Source organism: Thunnus maccoyii, chromosome 24 (genome assembly GCF_910596095.1).
Source record: "Thunnus maccoyii chromosome 24, fThuMac1.1, whole genome shotgun sequence".
Taxonomy (NCBI): Eukaryota; Metazoa; Chordata; class Actinopteri; order Scombriformes; family Scombridae; genus Thunnus; species Thunnus maccoyii.
Window position 1 is genome coordinate 11695998 of NC_056556.1, and position 18196 is coordinate 11714193.

At 45.5% G+C, this 18196-nt stretch overlaps 1 protein-coding gene across 3 annotated transcripts in view; it reads right to left on the reverse strand.

Moving 5' to 3' along the window:
- The window catches only part of nrp2a (neuropilin 2a), a 60672-nt gene extending 44534 nt beyond the window's left edge, over positions 1 to 16138 (reverse strand). The window contains exons 1-2 of one of the 3 annotated variants that reach the window (XM_042404829.1): positions 15240 to 16136; positions 6183 to 6360 (exon numbers count right to left, since the gene is read on the reverse strand). In XM_042404829.1, coding sequence (XP_042260763.1) covers positions 6183 to 6360; positions 15240 to 15315 — 254 coding nt within the window. In that variant the 5' untranslated portion in view covers positions 15316 to 16136. Of the gene's footprint in view, positions 1 to 6182; positions 6364 to 15239 lie in introns of all 3 variants that reach the window. The other 2 variants (XM_042404828.1, XM_042404831.1) reach the window with 2 other exon arrangements.
- Between the last annotated feature and the right edge of the window lie 2058 nt (positions 16139 to 18196).

The following is an 18196-nucleotide window of genomic DNA, read 5'->3' on the forward strand; positions in this document are numbered from 1 at the left end:
CTGTAAGAGCCACGGCTATCCCTAAGTACGCCAGCTTAGGGCTGTAACTGACACATGCTTAGGGAAAACACACACTCAAAAATGTGCCAACAAACACACACACACACACACACACACAGATAGACAGACACACAAGCACACACTGATACAGACAAACACAGGAGTGCGCGTACATACTCAGTGCTGTATTGCCAACACCACGGATAAAAGGCCAGCGAAAGAGCTGGGAGCCTAATTAGGTTTTAATTGATTTTGGAGTGGGTCTCTATCCTTCTTTCTCTCTCTCTCTCTCTCCCTTACTTTCTCTCTCTCTCTCTTTCTCTCCTGTCGTGGATTAGCGTCAGTGAGTGAGTGTTCCTCAGATGTGATTATTGACCTGTTCGCTCAGCCTCTCCCCAGGCTCTGATGAATACATGCATGAGGGCCTGACGTGTGAGAGCCCACTGTCTGTCTCTCTCAAACATACACTTGAACGCATTCCAGGACATTGTACACACACACACACACACATAAATTGTAACACACACACAAACCCATGAAGACACACATTAGCATCGCATACCACTCACGCACGCAGCCCCTCATCCAGATCCAGATTCCATTAGGAGTTGTTTTGAGCCAAACCCCGCCTATGTCTGACACCATCCATTCCCAGCTTTCTGTCTGTCTGGCAGTCTGTCTGGGTCTGCATGACCGGCCCTGTGTTTAGGAAGCCATTATGGGGCACCCCCACCCCCATAGAGAATAGCTAGAGCAGAGGGAGAGGGGTTAAGGAAACTAAAAACCCTTCAGGGCCAGTAATTCTGCACCAGTCCAGACATGTCCTCTCTTCCTCTGCTCTCATATATCATTCTACCCCTCCGCCAAAAACGACTAATTGCCTTTCACACCTTTCGCTGTTTGTTGGGGGACCAGGGACATTTCCTGCAGGCATCACCACAGAGAAACCAAACTGCAGTATGTATACACTGTGTGTATGTATATTTACAGGTCTCACAACTCGAATTTTGTGGCTTTCAGTCAGTCTGGTCTGGTCATCCTCCTTGATCCCTTCTTCTTTAGCTACCTGATATTGTGTTTCCTTATAATTAATCTAAATATACACAAAGCATCCACTGGAAGCGTCAAAATAACACAAAAGATTAACACATAATTTGATGTGGATGCGTCATGGCCGTCTGATTTATTTTGTTTACGCTGATAAAAGAGCAACAGCTGTTCCTAAATATAAGCAAACCAAACTTGGCTGTACTCAGACACTTGAGGCCTGCAGTTGAAATGATTTTCATCTCTGCTCCGTTGTGTTTTTTTCCCCCCCTTGTTTCCTACTCTTGGAGCACAGAAACCCACAGGATCCCGATCCGGTAAACAATGAAGAAGCGTCTGTCGTCTTCTCTCTTCTCCTTCTCGCTGATGTGCAGAAGCAGAAATCCAGTAAGGAGGAGGGAGGGTGTACAGTCGACACACACCCAGATTCGCAGGCATCTACATACACACACACACACACACACACACACACACACACTACCACCCACTCCTCCCACCCTCGAAGGGGACTCTAATAAACCATAAGTGCCTCTGAAATATTAACTAGATGCTTGGAGCAAAATCCCTGCAGATCCACAAGGCCTGCCATCTTCAATCTAGACCAAAAAACAAATAGCACTCCTCTTCCTCATCTCCTCATGCCTCAGCTCCTTCTCCTGCTGTCCATCACAGATTCATACTTACAGACGACTGGGGCCAAACCGCTGACCGCAGGCAGTCTGGGCTCGGCCCCCGGACCTTCTAGTGCGGCATTGATCTGAAACATCAGACTATAACTGCTGTCTGAGCTGAAGCCGCGACCCTGCTGCCCCTGCTGGATGCATTTTAATGGACTTCTATCAACATATATTTGCGATGGGAGCTTTTCCATGCTGCGTTGCAATTCATCCAGACACCCACATATGTTTCAACTGAGAGTTTAGATCCTCAAGTACAGTGCTGCACGAGGCTAGGCTAATCTTACAGCTTGGATAAGTTGCTCAGAAAGCATTTGAAATGTTTGATAATGCTGGTTTTTTACATTTAATCATACCTGTTACTTATTATATCATCATTACAGCACTGACAACTGTTATAGTCATGACCGCTAGACGCTGATGACCATAAACTTGTCCTAAACGCCGGCCAAGTGCCAGATATTGACAAATCAGAATCTGAACAACTCCCTTTAGTCATGACCTCTGGCAACTCATCTGTCTCTCTTTTCATCCTGAACCATCAACCTCCTCCTCCTCTTCATCTCCTACCCTCTCTCACCCTCTGGCCATTGCTGATCATCTATTGATTTCCCATTACAAGTGGAATACAGACATTGATCCCACACTTCTCTGCTTCCCCACCCTGGGGTATTAGTAAGAGGGTGATATCATGCGTGCACACACACACACACACACAAAACACAGGAGAGTTGTTATGTGTTGGTGACACCTCTCACTGTGACCCGGCATGTCACAAGCTTAAAGTTATAAAGTTATAGCTTCAAATCTTTCCACCTCAGGCTACATCCAATAACAAATAACCTAATAAAATTGAGAAAATATAAACCACAGAAGGTGGAAGAAATGGATCTTCCTCAATGACTACAGTTTTATGTGTATGTGTGTGTGTGTATATATATGTCTGTATGTGATTCTGCTGGTTCCGATGTTTAATTCAGGTGTGTAAAAATAAAACACTTTCTCCTCAGGCTAGAGGAGAGGGAGAATGAAAGAACAAAAGGGAGGATGGGGGGGGGGAAGAGATAGATCAAGAGAGGGAGGGAGGGAGGAAGATGAAGCAAAAGAGAAAGTGAGAGAGTGAGAGAAGGAGGGAGGGAGAGCCGTCTCCACCTCACTCCTCTCTCTCTCTTTCTCTCTCCCTTCCTCAGCTCCTGGTATATCACTAGGTAGCATCCTGGGGCTTGGTGATGGCAGATTGCATTAGAGATATGGGCCTGATATTTCATCTAGCCTTTATTACATTTAGTTCGCATCAATCGGCTGGCAGCCTGGAGGTAAGAGCTATTTGGCACGCGGCCGGACTCCCCCCTGAAAAGAAATCCTGAATTAAAGTGCCACCTCAGACATGGAGCGCCTGCATAAGGCTGCGGATTTGATTGCTGCAGCACAGCCGCGGTTTGGCTACCTTACATCGTCCGAGTACTGACTGTTTGAACTCACTGAGGGAAAATCACCAGCTGGCCTAGGATATTACCCAGAGTTCAGACCCCTTGCCTAGGCTGACCAAGCCCTTTTCTTGGGTTTTATAAGAGCCTAAAGTGCCCAAGGGGGGATATGATGGTTTATGAGCACTCTTAAACCGACAGGTTGTAGGCTTAAGTGTGTACGTGCATGTGTTTTTAAGCATATCCACTGAAAACATATGTCCATTTACAATCTTTATGGCCATGTATTTCCACGATCAGCAGTCCAGACCACATAGCTCTGCGTCCTTCAGGTAACACGGCACTGGTTTTCTCTGTTGCCGTCTCTGTAATCCTAGCTGTCACGCAGATTTTCAGCCCTGACCGAGACGGTGAGCCCTCCACCTCTGCACCCCTCCGGCTCCCTTCGCCCCATGTGATTCCCCTCACCGTGAAAACATGCAAAAATCTACTCACTCACACCGCCGTGCCTAATCACACAGGCAAAAAAAGGAAGCTACCCGTAACAGCACTACAGGGCTCGGATCAATCCGGGTAAAAAGCATAACATAAGATGGAGAGAGCAGGAATATCGAGCCGTACTTTGGATTTTTCCACTTATTTCTGCTGTGATTTCTGCGCCCCAAAGGGAAATGCATCCTCCGTGAAACAGAGAAGGGCAAACACATTAGTGTTGGAGGTTATGCATAAATAAATGCAGGCGTGATCCCTTATTTCTCTAATGGGCCTTTAAGATGGGGGATAACTCGGAGGCTGGATGGATAGATGGATGGAGGGGAAGAGGGAAGAAGTGGAGCGGCTACTCTTACAAACTAGCACTTGCTTACATGCTGGCAGAGTTACTCACACGTAGACGCCTTTTGCCACCCACGCTTACTTACTCTGTGTCTCATACACACATGCGCACACACGTACATACAGGATAAAGGGAGATTGAGTGGGAGTGTGTGTTAGAGGGCAGGCCAAGGCCTCAGTCCCTCCAGGCGAGCGTAAAAAAAAAAACCATCCTAATAAAACTCTCTGTGGAAAGGAAAAAAGAGGAGGCATTTCAGTTTTCTCTTCTTCTTCTCCTCCCTCTGCCTCCTCCCGCTCTGCACGCCTTGGGCTGTGAGAAACTGCTTGACACACTGCTTATCAACAGCTGAGCCATTCCTCTCTGCACTACAGCGGGGAAGTCCAGTGTGCCACAATGTTGACGCAGTGACTCTGGTGTTAAAGCATTATTACCGAAGAACATATTGGGAGGGAGATAATTATGCAACATTTGTGCCTTTTTCAAAAGCGTCAGAAACCCGGAGACGTAAAAGCCGAGACATCAAAATAACATTTCCAGTTCACTGCAACATGACGCAACTGTGTGAATAGGACCGACAATCATTACAAAAACCCTTTCACCAAAGCAGCCATTGATGTACACATGAAAGTAACATTTGTCTCCTGGCCAGACAAAGTGCTTTGTCAGTAGACAATGCAAAAACACCCATCTAGGATTATTAATTCTTCAATTTACAGAGAGATGGGAGGGCTGGAACAAGGAAAGGAGAAATAAATGGGCGTAATTGCAGAGAGTACGCTGATAAGTCGAGGAGGAATCTTGTCTGTGTTCATTTTAAACAGACCAAATGGACAAAAAAAAAAAAAAGTCTCAGAATGGGTGCATTGTGCAACATTCTTCCTGAATTGGTTGTATAAAACTGGATTAAACAGACGAGACCATGACTTCTTCCTTCTTCCTCTGAGGTCAAAGACAATAGGATACCATATGATTTGGATTATTCGTGTCTCTGAGAAAGGAAACTGACCAACGTAGTCATATCCAGTCGAAAAACAGCTGGGCCTCATTCTCTTCTTTTTCTCCTCCTTCCCTTCTCTGTTTATCCTCTCTCTCTGACTTTTCCCCTACAAACTTCAAACTACATCACGCTTCTTTTCTTTTATCCATCTGGTCTGTCTTCCCTTCATGCTATCTGCCCTCCGTGCCCAAACTCAGACACACAGATTTTCAAAAGTTGCTTGGCATTTGATTATCAGATGGAGGAGGATTACAGCTGGATCGTCCTGATAATGTCAGATAAGTTGATACACACAGAAAAATTATTCTAAAAAAAATCTGTTTAAACTTTCTGATAGTGGTGTATGAATTGATGCGTTGTCCTTCAGCGAGTCAAGAACTTCTATCATCTAGTTTCCAGCGAATTAAAACAAAAAATATCTTTTCTTGACCCAGGTTTTTTTATCCTACAGCACTGACTTCACCAGTGGAAGGAAAACATCGACTAATTATTTGAATCATTCTTTCCATGCGATCTTTATTGTGACCCGCTTCGCTTGTCTGTTTTCACCATCGTGCGAATGAGACCAAAAAACCTGGGATGTGGAAACTGAAATGAGCAACATTTTCTACTCTCTGAACTATTGAGGTTATGCGCAGCTGACGTGCCCTTGAGCAAGGAATTAAACCCAGTAATTGCAGCAAAGAAGCCTTTAAAAGGCCAGTACTAAAAGTGTGCGGTTGCACTGGGCAGCGTCCAGGACATAATGTGTGTAATGATGTGAATGTGAAATGGGACGGGAGAGCTTATGTGCCCAATAAATAATAATTTCACTAACAGAAAAAAAACACACAGTCCATTTAATGGTCTGCATTTTCCAGAAAGCTTGTATCTACAATTAAATTTCCTTTGCGATTGACCTGGAATGGTCAAAATGTGGAAAATGTTTCAACAACTTAGGATCAAGCCAAAACCGCTGACAGTGAATTATAATAGTATGTAAAAATCTGTGTGCTTCTACAGGAAATTACTTAAAATGCTTTTGTAGCATACTAATGAAAATGTCACCACAAATCGCCATTCAGCTAGAATAATAATACGCTGTGAAGTCCTTATTTGGTCAAAGCAATTTTACTCTGATAGAAAAGAGTGGTTTACAGACTTCACTATTATGACACCCCTCTTTAAAAAGCCCTGCCCCCCCCCCCTCCCCGTCTTACTTGCAGTCCAGCCTCTCGATCTCAAAATGCGGGTTGAAGTTGAGGACGATGCGCTGCGAAGGCTCTGGCGCCGTGATGATCCAGTGACAGTTCTGATGAGGCGGGTACTCCAGAGGATAACCGGGGGAGGTGATGTAACCCGCCTCGCTGGCATCTAAGACACCCCCGCACTCCGGCACTGCCATTGAGAGATATAGAGAGATAGACAGAAGAGTGGGATACAGAGGGAGACAACAGTTATTGAATGTAAAATAATAATAATAATAAAAAAAATGCAGGAACAATTCTGTAAATTGTGTAAGTGCTTTATTTTAAACTTAGTCATGGTGCATTTCTACATCCGTCATTTGCATGAGAGGCCATTGTCAAACCATAAAAAAAATCCCCAGTAAATGGTGACTCAGAGGAGCGCTTTCATTTACCTTGTTTTTCTGTATGAAGATGTGATGAGCAACAAATGAACAGTAAAACAAAGAAAGCAATTTAGGCCGTCAGTTAGGAGGAAATTGGAAAAACTTCTCCATTGTGGATTCTCAATGCGAGCGGGACCACATGGGTAAGCTATTAAAACAATAAAAGATCATCACTGCCGCATTTGGTGAGCGCGCACACACACACATATACACACATATGCAGAGAGAGACACACAGAGCCTTTTTCACCCCCTTCCACACCCAAGCTCTTATCTCTCTACTTCCCCATTGGGAGCGTTCTCCAAGTGTAATTGTTGCTCCGGCAAGCCAATCTGCAAACATTAGGACACATTCTCTGATCCTATCACATTCTCCCAGGAACAATAGCCTGCCAATGGCATCGCTCAGCAGGCTTAGACAGGAAGTGACACACAGACGGCCTGTCTAGCGGGGTTCTGGGGGTCACCCCGACTCTGTAATGAGAAGCTAACGCCGCAACAAAAGCCCTATTCTCTGCTTGCGCCCGGACCGCTACGACAGCTCTCGCGCTTTGCGTTATCTCTCACAAACACGCTAAACACATAAACTCACATGCACATACAAAAGGAACATGTATACGGGTATTCTACACGCGCACACACACCCAACGAGGCATCACACACACACACACACACATGCACGCACACACCCAGCATCGTGTACAATGGTTCTTTTATTACTTTTGCATTGCAATAGATTTGCAGACATTATTATTCTTTACGGAGGCAAAGGCGAAACGTGTTCTCCATGACAACAGCCGGGGGGTGGTTTTGCTCTCTACCTTCCTATACGTGCGCATGTGTGCGCTCGGTTGCTGATGCACCAGTGGGCTCTCTACATGTAATGAACTTCGTGATATTGAACTCAAAGAGAGACAAATGTTTTTTTTTAATATTGTGGCAGGCGTATGTTGGCCAAATAAGGAAAACACCACAGAGGAAAGAAAGCAGAGCTATTTTAGGCAACAAACAGAATCTTATGGTATACTGCCATTAACAAAGCAGTACCAAATGGTGGGTTTAACCACTCAGCCGCTGAGCTGAATCTATTCTTGACATAAATGGGTTGATATTCTTGCCTGTTTCTTTCAAATTTCTGTGAAAGCATCAATAAAGGAAGCGGAAAGAAAGAAAAAAAAACAGCACCAAAGGCTTGAAATGTAATAGACCCTTCAAGTGTTGACATTTCCACCGCCTATTGTGCTTAAAAGGCACACTTAAGATTCTCTGACATTTGATAGAGCTGCGATGGCTTCCTTACTTTGTTACTGGAGAGGAGCAACGCCCACGCTCACACACCAGGCACACACAGCTGCCGGTGATTTCATGTGAGTGCACAACTCCAGCCGCCCACACGCACACACGCGGATACACATACAAGCTGTTACACAGATATACAAATGCACACAAGTTCAGCTACGTGCGCACACACACACACGCACACACACACACACACACACACAAAGGCACTCACAAGGATGCACACTTAAACACACACCCACACGTTCATGCGCGCGCACACACACACACACGGGTGCTGTTCCATGTTCAAACGGCCACCCACGCACGCACACATCCAAATACATACAGAGGGCCTGTCAATCACAAGGGTCGACAGAAGTAGAAAAAAAAATAGCTAACTGAAAAATTTCAAAAAAGATAGTGGGGATGGCAAAGAATGACAGAGACAGACAGAAAGCCACACACACACACAGACATCTCTTTATCTGCTGCGGCTGTTCAGACAGACAGTCATTGTTGGGAAGCCTATGGAGGGAAAGGGGTGCAGGAGGCTATCAGCACGCAGAGCCTCGGCAGATTAAGCCGTTTGGGGAGAATCCTGCAGCCTCGACACTTTTTCCCTGAGCTGCCAATTCAATGGCCTCCAAGGAGGATGAGGAGGAAGGGTGGAGGGGAGAGAAGGAGAGGAGAGAAGGAGGAAAAGGATTACAGCAGGGAGAAAAAAAAATGGAAGAGAAGGGAAGGAGAGGATGAAAGCGAAGAGGAGGGATAAAGGAGAGGAGAGAGGGAGAGGAGGATGAGTGGACCGAAAAAGGAGGAGAGACAGTGAGTGAGGCGATGGATAAAAGATGGATTGAAGAGGAAAGGGGGAAGATTGATCGAAAGGGGAGGAGGGAGAAGGCGGTGGGTGGGGTTGATGTACGATAGACGGGTGAGAGGACATAGGTGGGTAGAGCGAGGGAGAGGCAGGATGTGTGACAGGCGGAGGGAGGGAGGGAGGGATAGAGAGAGAGAGAGAGAGAGAGAGAGGGAGGCAACAAAAGGTGATGAGGAAGGAGAAACACGGAGGCTGAGGAAGGGAGAGAGATGCACCGAGCGAGAGGAGCGATGGAGCGACCGCGTGTGTGCATGTGTGCGTGTGTGTGTACTGCGCAGAGAGCCTGACGAGCCTCATTAAGACATGCCTGCTATCCAGCGGCTCCCTGTAGACACTGACCCCACTGGGAAACCTCTGTCAGTCAGCTCACACACACACACACACCGGCACTGGCATGTGTGTTTTTGAGTGTGTGTGTGTGTGTGTGTGTTTCTTTGCTGCTTGTAAGAAAAATAAAGAATGATGGAGATGTGTATTTTTTCCTAATTGCTTGGATATCCATGGCAATTAGTTGGTGTAAAATATGTATGAATGTGTGTGTGTGTGTGTGTGTGTGTGTGTGTGTGTGTGTGTGTGTGAGCTGACAAGCAGTATGTTTTGATGAGAACAGAACTTGTGGTGTTGGATGAGTAACACGGGGGAAGCACTCAGGAGCTGCCAGCGAGCTTCATGAATTACACTGTCTCTTCTACTAGAGGGGCTCATCTGTCTACACACACACACACACACACACACACAAGTGCCACATACAGTATGTTCCCACCATGCACCATGCACGGACCAAAACCCTATTACATGGGAACAACGTCACTACTATGTGTGTGTAAGAGTGTATTTGCAGAAGTGTGTTTTTCATTATTATTCTCAGAGCTGTGTGGATGAAACTGAAATGCAGCAGAAATACTGCAAATACAGGTGTGTATGTGACCTTGTTTTTTTTTTATTGTAAGCATATACTGTGTCAATGAAATGAATGTTAATTAAAGTGTGTGTGTGTGCAGATTTTGTTTAAGTCACTCCAGATACAGTCAAACCCAGAGACATCTTTGTACCCACTGTGAGTGCCTTTATCTTCATTATCTGAGAAAATGTGCATATGTCTGCATGTCTTAGCTCACGTTCAGTGGTGTGTGTGTGTGTGTGTGCGTGCACGCCCGCGCTCTCATTTCTATTAGCCGCCTTATCTGGGGGAAGTATGGCGTCACGCTCTGGGATAAGCTGCGAGTGTGCGGAGAGGCGCTGATAAATCCCTCCATCATTCCTAGTGTCTCTTGCCCCTCCCTCCCTCGCCACCACCACCACCACCCACCCCCCCCAACCCCCCCACCTTAATTAAAAAGTGCTATCGCCCAGAGTGAGGGAATGAGAGGGGAGAGTGGGCAGCACTCATCCATTCAGTCAAGAGCAGGGGTTGTCTCTCCGACTGCTTTTAATCTCACCCATTCCACACTAGACTGGACCCAAGGAGAGCTAGAGGATGAGGAGGAAGGGCGAAGAAAAGAGATTCACTTTTGTTGCACTGTGCTATAAGACCTTTATGATGAGGCAGAATGGCAGCCCTTTGGATAAAAAATAAAGCAGTGGTGGTATAAGCGGTATCAGTGGTAGTGGAGGTGTGTGTGTGTGTGAAGAGAGAACTTAAAATTGACATTTAATGAAAAATCCACACTTACTGATATGTGGTTAAATATCATCAATATGCCAGTTTCAAAGCTTTCTGGGAGTAATCTTGTTACTTTCCATACTTGTTGCATTCACCTGTGAGTGATAATAATATCACACAACGTCTAATTTGCATGTTGCATGAGTAGATGGAGAAGTTAGTGTCTTCTATGATGGCTTTTCCCCGACAGTCGCTTCAAAATGGCAAATTTTACTTGTATTGATGTTTATCTTCTAGACTAAAGAAACCAAAAGACACACCAACGTACAACGATCAGCTCAGAAAAAGCAACCTACACAGACAAAAGCTCTGTTAAACAGTGTTTAATGTGTTTAAGGGGGGATTTTTTTTTCATGTAAGAACTAACAAAAGCCACATCAAAGGCAGATAATATCCAAAAATCCTCTTTTCCTCTCCCTCTGCCTCCTTCTTTTTCTTCCTTTCTACTCCTCCCTCCCTAACAGGATAAGTGCCCCATGCTAATCAGCTAAATGCACAGTGCTGGCCATCGTGATCAATGGTTCAATGGATCAATCGAGTAAACAGATGGTTGCTGGTGCCTGCAGGGGGGTAATGGTGTGGGCCTAATCCTAAACACTACCTGACTACAGTATCATGTCTCCTTCTCCCTTGGTGCGCTCTTTTGTCTCTGTGCGACAGCTTCAAACCTGCAACGTCGAGGCTTTTCACAAAAGATTTCCCTGTCTAAAGAGTGGAGGTAGCAGAGCCTACATCAGCGAGGGAGAGCTGTGAAGAATTGCGCTTTGCTGTGAGAGTCTTGGTGATTTGCTGCCACTCCCCCCCACCCCCCGCCACCACCCGCCTCGCAGAATGTTACCTTTCAGCGGAACCGACTGCTTAAAAAAGGCTTTTTTTATGGTGAAATGCAGCTCTTACAAAAGTAGTTTTGTAGCTAAATTCACCCCCTTTACTCTTTCCACTTGTACCCTCTCCTCTTTAGCCCCACATGTGAATTACCGTAAATTCAAAATGCTTTGCCTCTTGACAATGCTAACCCCCTCCAGCTTCCATCTAAACCTGTCCCTGAGCGCCCGTTAAGACCCCCCTGTGCGGCTAATGCAGCAGAGTGAAAGACCCAGCTCTGTTTTATTTATGGGGGTCTTGTTTTTAATTTCACCCCAAGTGCAGCGTGCTGTTCCAGGGCTTTGCGTGAGCCTGTGACTCTCATACCTGACTGGTATTGAACGGACCGCTCAGTTTGTCTTTGGCTATGAATGCTAATAGGTGACCTTGTTTTTCACGGCTGATACCTCTGAGGCTGGGGCAGATTAAAACACAGAGAAATGCAAAGAATTGAAGGGCGGGTGGTAGAGGAGTGGAGGAAAGAAAAGGCGAAGGCGTAAGAGGAAAAAAACAAACAGATAAGGGCAAAAAAAAAGACCAACAAAGAAGATAAAAATGAGACAGCCCTTTCACCCGGGAGGTAACATTCAAAAAAACAAATGATTAAATGAGTAGAAATCGAACTCTGGAAGAAGATGATACCATAGGTGGAAAGGATGCACAGCCTCCCACTCAATAAACATGCAAATGAGCTGCTTAATGGCCTGAATATTAATGCCTGTGGTAACGAGTAATTAATGTACATGTCACTGAGTCAAACTATTGTGATTACAGTATAAGTGGAGTGGAAGTCTCTCCGCCTCGGATAGAAAGACCGCAGCAAAGAGGCCTTGAGACAAGAAAAGGGACTTTCATTCCACATGAGGGGGACACCAGCAGAGAACAGCAGGCCACAACTGAAAAATGTCCAAGCACCTTATATCTTTCTCAGCTCATTTACCCTCAGAGCAAGATTTTTCACGCTTATAGAGGTATCCGGCTGAGATGCTTCGGGCGTGCAACATTTTATTCCAAAAAAACCCCCCACTATATCTTAAGGGAAACTTTAACTACCTGAAAAGTATCAAGCTGCTAAAACCCCAAATCATCAAAAGCACAAATTCTCTATATTGCAAAAGTCTTTAGTGTGACTCTGATGTTTCATTGTAACAGTGTGCCTGTTTTTCAGATGGTAGATTCACTTCATTTCTTTTGCTTTCGACCTATAAAATCTCTCCCTGTAGAGCTCTGTAGATTTTACCCCACTTTAGCTGTGTCACCCCAGACGACAGTGTCGCTTCATAAACCCTTAATGCGATCTGTTCCCTGTCCGTCCAGTGCTGCTTTAACTGTGTGACCCCTGCACGCTTTGATGTTGCCCTTTCCTCTCACACTCCGTTTGATGAACAATCCAAACCCCCCCCCCCCCCCTCCCGGTCTCTCCTCTAAGTCTTCCTCTCTCTTGTTCCCTTCTGTTTTTTCGCATTATGGCTTGGTGGATGCCTTGGGTAGCTGTAATGAAGCTTTTGCATGTGCCTCCCATTCTCCTCTGTATTCACTGTTTTCTCTCTGCCCCCCCCCCCCCCCACATTTCTCTCTCTCTCTCTCTCTCTCTGCTGCACCCTCTTCCTCTCTCCTGTCTCTCTGAACCTCCCTGCTCTGTCTCCGCTCTGTTCTCTTTCAGTCTCTCTTTCCTCTGGCATCTGTGTGTAATGTGGCTCTTGAGGGGAGCATGGAGGCAGGGACATGCGGTGCAGTGTCTTGGCAGGGGAGAGAGAGAGAGAGAGAGAGAGAGAGAGAGAGAGAGAGAGAGAGAGAGAGAGAGAGAGAGAGGGGGAGGTAGGGGGATCCAGCTTCTTGCTTGCCTGATGACTGCCAAGAGGCCCACATCTGTCTCTGATCAACGGGTACACAGGCAGCCAATAAAACACACACAAACACACACACACACACACACACGCACGCATGCATTCGGAGGGATGGCTGGGATGACTGTCCTATTTAAAACAAGTAGCCTAAACAAGGGGAAGAGCCCATATGAAGCAAACGGAGCATGGTTTCATTTTGAGGGCAGGCCAGCGGGTGGTGTTGTAAAGGCTCAACAATTATCATGGGATCATGAACAACTGTCCACCCCACCTACTCCCAGTGAAAAAAATAACAACAATGCAACCAAATGTAGACTACTCTATAGAGTATAAGCATATATACAGTATAAAAACAATTCCCTAATGCTTTATAATAGGAAAAAGATGAATATGTCATAAATTAAGATGTGTAAATAAGTACGATTAATTGCCCTCCAACACAAAACACTACAGAAACATTATATATAGGCTGCTATTGTTATTTTTCCTTGTGCAAAATCTCCACCTGCATAAAATATTTAACTGTGACGCCCTGAGTCAAACCAGGAAAACCAACAAGAAATGTAGGAGTAAGTGCCTTACAAGGATGAGAGAGAGAGCGAGAGGCCATGTGTCATTCACTAGTGGCGTCACTTCTCTGTAATGGTAAGCCCCTGCATCCTTTCCCACCAACACTTCCAAACCTGTTTACATCCTGCGCATTTCTGGTGACACAATGAAGCAACAACTGATGAATTATGTTATTATTTGATCAAGCTTCCTGGTGTTGATTCTACGCTTCATTAGGCTTCTAAATTAATTTAGCGCGCTTTCATTAGTGAATGAAATGTGCGCTTTTTCTGTAAATGTAGCCTATTTCCGTACCTTACTGTAAGAATGAGCCCTTGTGAATGCTCTGAACCCCTACCAGTAGGGTGTAAAATGAACTTTTTTTGTCCACCGGCCAGATTGCTAGTGAATGTTCAAATTTCACCAGCCACTCAGCAGATTACCATTGTTTTTTTGGCTGGTGAGTGAAGCAAATCTACCAGCCACTCGCATATTTACCCAGCATTTGGCCGGTGGTTGGTGCTAATTTTGTGCCCTGCCTACCAGCTGCAGGGCTGCTATTCTGCGGCTCATCCCGCACTATAATCTCCCCGTTTATTGTTATTTGATTGCTGAGAGCGCACGAAGGTGACGGTGCGCCGCCGCCTGGAGCTGCCGGCGCTCCGCCACCAGCAACCCTACCTTCACCCTGCACACACACACACATACACACGCACACAACCCGAGGAGCACGAGGGAATAATGAAGGAGAGAGACTTGTGGTGTCTGATGAAGATAATGATTATAATGGTGACGATTACAGTCCTATTAGTCCAATCTTACAATGACAGTGTAGCTTTTACGCACGGCTTCTTGGACACCAGCGATATATATATATATATTTTAAAAAAATATGAGGTTATGGCCCAGCCTACGCCTAAAAGCTGTTTTCATCATGATGTGAAATAGCATTTTAATCAGGCGCGGGTTTGTTTATTTCCCTTGATGAATAATTAAATCAAAGAAAAACAACGGGCAACTCGGGGTAAACAATGTGTTTGAATTTTCAAAAGCTTCATGCATATAATCAGCTCATTCACAGTCCAGTGAGCCGATGGTTGGCTCTATCCTGGAACTCAGTCTAGCTGGGACAGATAACTGTTTGCAATCTCCTAAATATTTAATGAAAGCATCTAAGTTCTTTAGTTTTAAATGCGTATGTGTAACAACTGGCCTGGCACGGGCTTGAATTAGTCACTGATTAATGTGAAGTCATCATGAATCCACTAGGATCCATGTCTCTCTTTCTCTCATATATATATATATATGTATATATAGATCTAATTATCTCACAATGGTTTTATCGTGCCACTCTTATGTGTATTGAAATCATTTGAAACATATGAATAGGAGCTCTTGAAAAATGGTTAAATAATTGTAACGTATAGCCTCAGATTAAATTAAACGCATTGTTTAGACTGAATCCATGTCTCTCATATTTATATATATTTCTTTTCTATTTGACGTGTTTTGGTTGAGACAGACCATGCGTGCGTCAAAATCAAAAGAAGTAACCAAAACTCACCTTCTTCTCCTCTGACTCTCAATGCCAGATGACACATTGCCATTAAAAATCCAATCAACGATGACACAAAATCCATCTTGGATGATGCAGAAACTCGTTGGAGAGCTTTAAGTTTCTAATGTTTCCACCTCGTAGGATATAAATTCTGCTGTTCCTTCAAAAAAAAAAAAAAAAATCCACACCCCTTCAGGACCAAAAACCGCTGGCAGCAGTCAAAACTAAACCAGTTCAATAATCCCACGGCGTTTATCAAACCATTGGTGGAGAAAACTGTGCCAACTACATGTCATTGAATAAATTCAGATATTTTGATTTGCTCAGTCCTTTGCGTTATAAGTCTGCCCATTCAGCGGAGCGTTGCCACTAAACCTTATCCAAAAAAAAAATAGTGAACAAATAAACTCCCTGATAAATACTGCGTGTGCTCCGCAGCTGAGAGGCTTCGGGTGATATCTGCGCTCCGGAGAGTCTGGACAGCGGCTCCAGGGTGCTTCAAGTTCCGACTGAGAGGCTCCCACTGCCCGTATCTCCCTCTCTGCGTCCCCGCGTATTTTGCGCACACGAGGTTTGGCTCTCCTGTAAGGGCTTCAGTAGTAGCGAGCAAAAGTCCACAGTAACAGCTCTCAAAGCCCTGGAAACCTCAGCCAGAGAGTCAGAACCACCTTCTGAACGCGGCACAAAAGTCACAGAATGAGAAACGAAAAAAAAGTGATGCGCTCTTTCTTCCTAAAAGGACCGTTCATGTCATGCCACCTCCTGCGACACAGCCCCTCTCTCCTGTGTGTGTGTGTCTCTCTCTTTGGTAGCGGCTCCGTAACAGCCTGCGCTCGGCTCCGACACCGGCGTGTGTCTTGTGAACGCGTCTGGGAAGTGTGTGTAGAGAGTGTGTGTGAGTGTTCGCGCTTTTGAGCTGAGCAGCTATCGCGTTACAGTCACGGCGCCTCAGCTCCGCCCCCTCCCGTCGGTCGCTGATTATGGGGAGGTGGGAGGGGTGCGGAGGGTGGATGGGGGGGGGGGTCTCTTGCTCTCTCTTGCTTTCTCCCCCTCTCTCTCTTTCACACACATATATACACACACAAACACACAGACGCACCCCACCCCCTTAAGATGATACCACAGATATGAACTCTTCCACAGATAATACCTAGATAAGACATATTGTGATGGTAAACCAGGGAGCAGAACTTCTCCTAGGGCTGTTTTCAAAGGAACAGAGAGGAGAGATGAGGAGTAGAAAATCCCAGAAAGAGTGAGAAAGAGGGAGGAGTGTCTGACTGGGGAGGAGGAGGAGGAGGAGGAGGAGGAGGAGGAGGAGGAGGGGGGTGGTGGTTGCACAGCGAACGGCACACGGCCGCCTTTCACCACAAAACACATCAAACGAGCGAGCCAATGTCCAAGCCCTCAACTCAATAGAGGGAGAGCCCACCTCAGCCCTGCCCAATCTCAGCCCTACAATCAACAGGCCTAAATACAGAGCAGGAGGCCGTATAATGACACAGTAGTGAGCCCAAAATAATCTGCTGAGAAAGGCCTCTCTAGCGTCCAGCCCATGTGCCCTGCCTATGGCTTGTATTACTGTGTAATGTAATGGACTGGCTGAGGCCTGGCTGTATAATGAGGTACAGTATGTAGCCTCGCTGGCATCTTTATTTGGAACAGCTAGGTGCATTCCTAAAGGTCAGGACACATGGGAAACTTTTTGAGGCAATGTAACATACTGTACACCTTCTGGCATCCCATATGTACAGTATAGGCGCGTGAATTTGGAAGAGAACTCAACCTAACGTTGCAAGTGTTTGCGTCTTGTTTGTCCAACAACAAAACTGTGTCCTTAATTAGGAAGACAGAATAGAGCTGGAGATGGAGACAGAAGATGCTGATAAACACTAACAAAATGAATAATAATAAGTGTGCATTCTTTTCCTTGGTTCAAGACAGATGTAAATAATGTCAACTAAAGACCTCAATGTCCTTGACAGAAGGTTGTATGACAAGCGTGTGTGTCACTGTCTGTCTGTCACCTCAGTCAACTGTCATCCCCTGCTGCTCCGCACCCCCCAGGTTGACTAGATGCCATCAACTTGCAGCTTTCTTATAGCCTGTCAGTCATTTTTAAGCCCACCTCTAGCCCAAGGGTGCGGCGGCTGTCAGACGTCACTCTGATTGGCTAATCTGGTCCTCTAGGCGGAGGGTCCGCACTGGCATAAACCAGTTTGCCATGTGTTATATTGTGTTTATGCTTGTGAGATTGTTTTCTTTTTATCTTTGGCATTCGTGTGTGTTATTATACGTGTTTGTTGATGAGAAAGCGTTGATTAAATTCTTTGTGATGAGCAGCGGGTGATCTTCGCTTAACCCCACTTATGACCCGTCTGCAGAGATAGAGAGAGAGATACAGAGATAAAGAGAGTAAACACAGCTAGTATAAAAACCTTCAAGCAACACTGGGTCACTTTCTGTTCTGCTCTCGCCCCCCCTTCCCAGTCCCCAGGGGTCATTTGATACTCCTCTCTCCCATTTGTCAACATCTCTGCCCCCACCATCAGCTTCCAACCTCCAAAATATTGGGTCAATGCATGGCTAATGGAGGGCAACAGAAAAGCTGAGAGAAAGAGAGAGAGGGGGAAAGGAAATGCTGTGGATGGAATGTGTTTGCATTCATCCCACAAGGGGATACATATACTGCAGCTTTCATATACAATACTTGGCTGTACTGGCATTCTTGGTGTATTACATTTTTTTGGCAACACCTTAAATGCTGCACTGCACTTCTGGAGATCACCTGTCAGTCAAACTATGACGCCTTTTTTCTTGAATCTTCTGCTGATGAAATATGAGTTTCTGTAGGTGACATACATTCAGCCATATTGGCTATCACCACTCAAAGAAACTACGCGGTTCCTCTTCTATTTATACAAAATGGAAGAAGAGAGGAGTAAAACAGGCATTTATTGTAG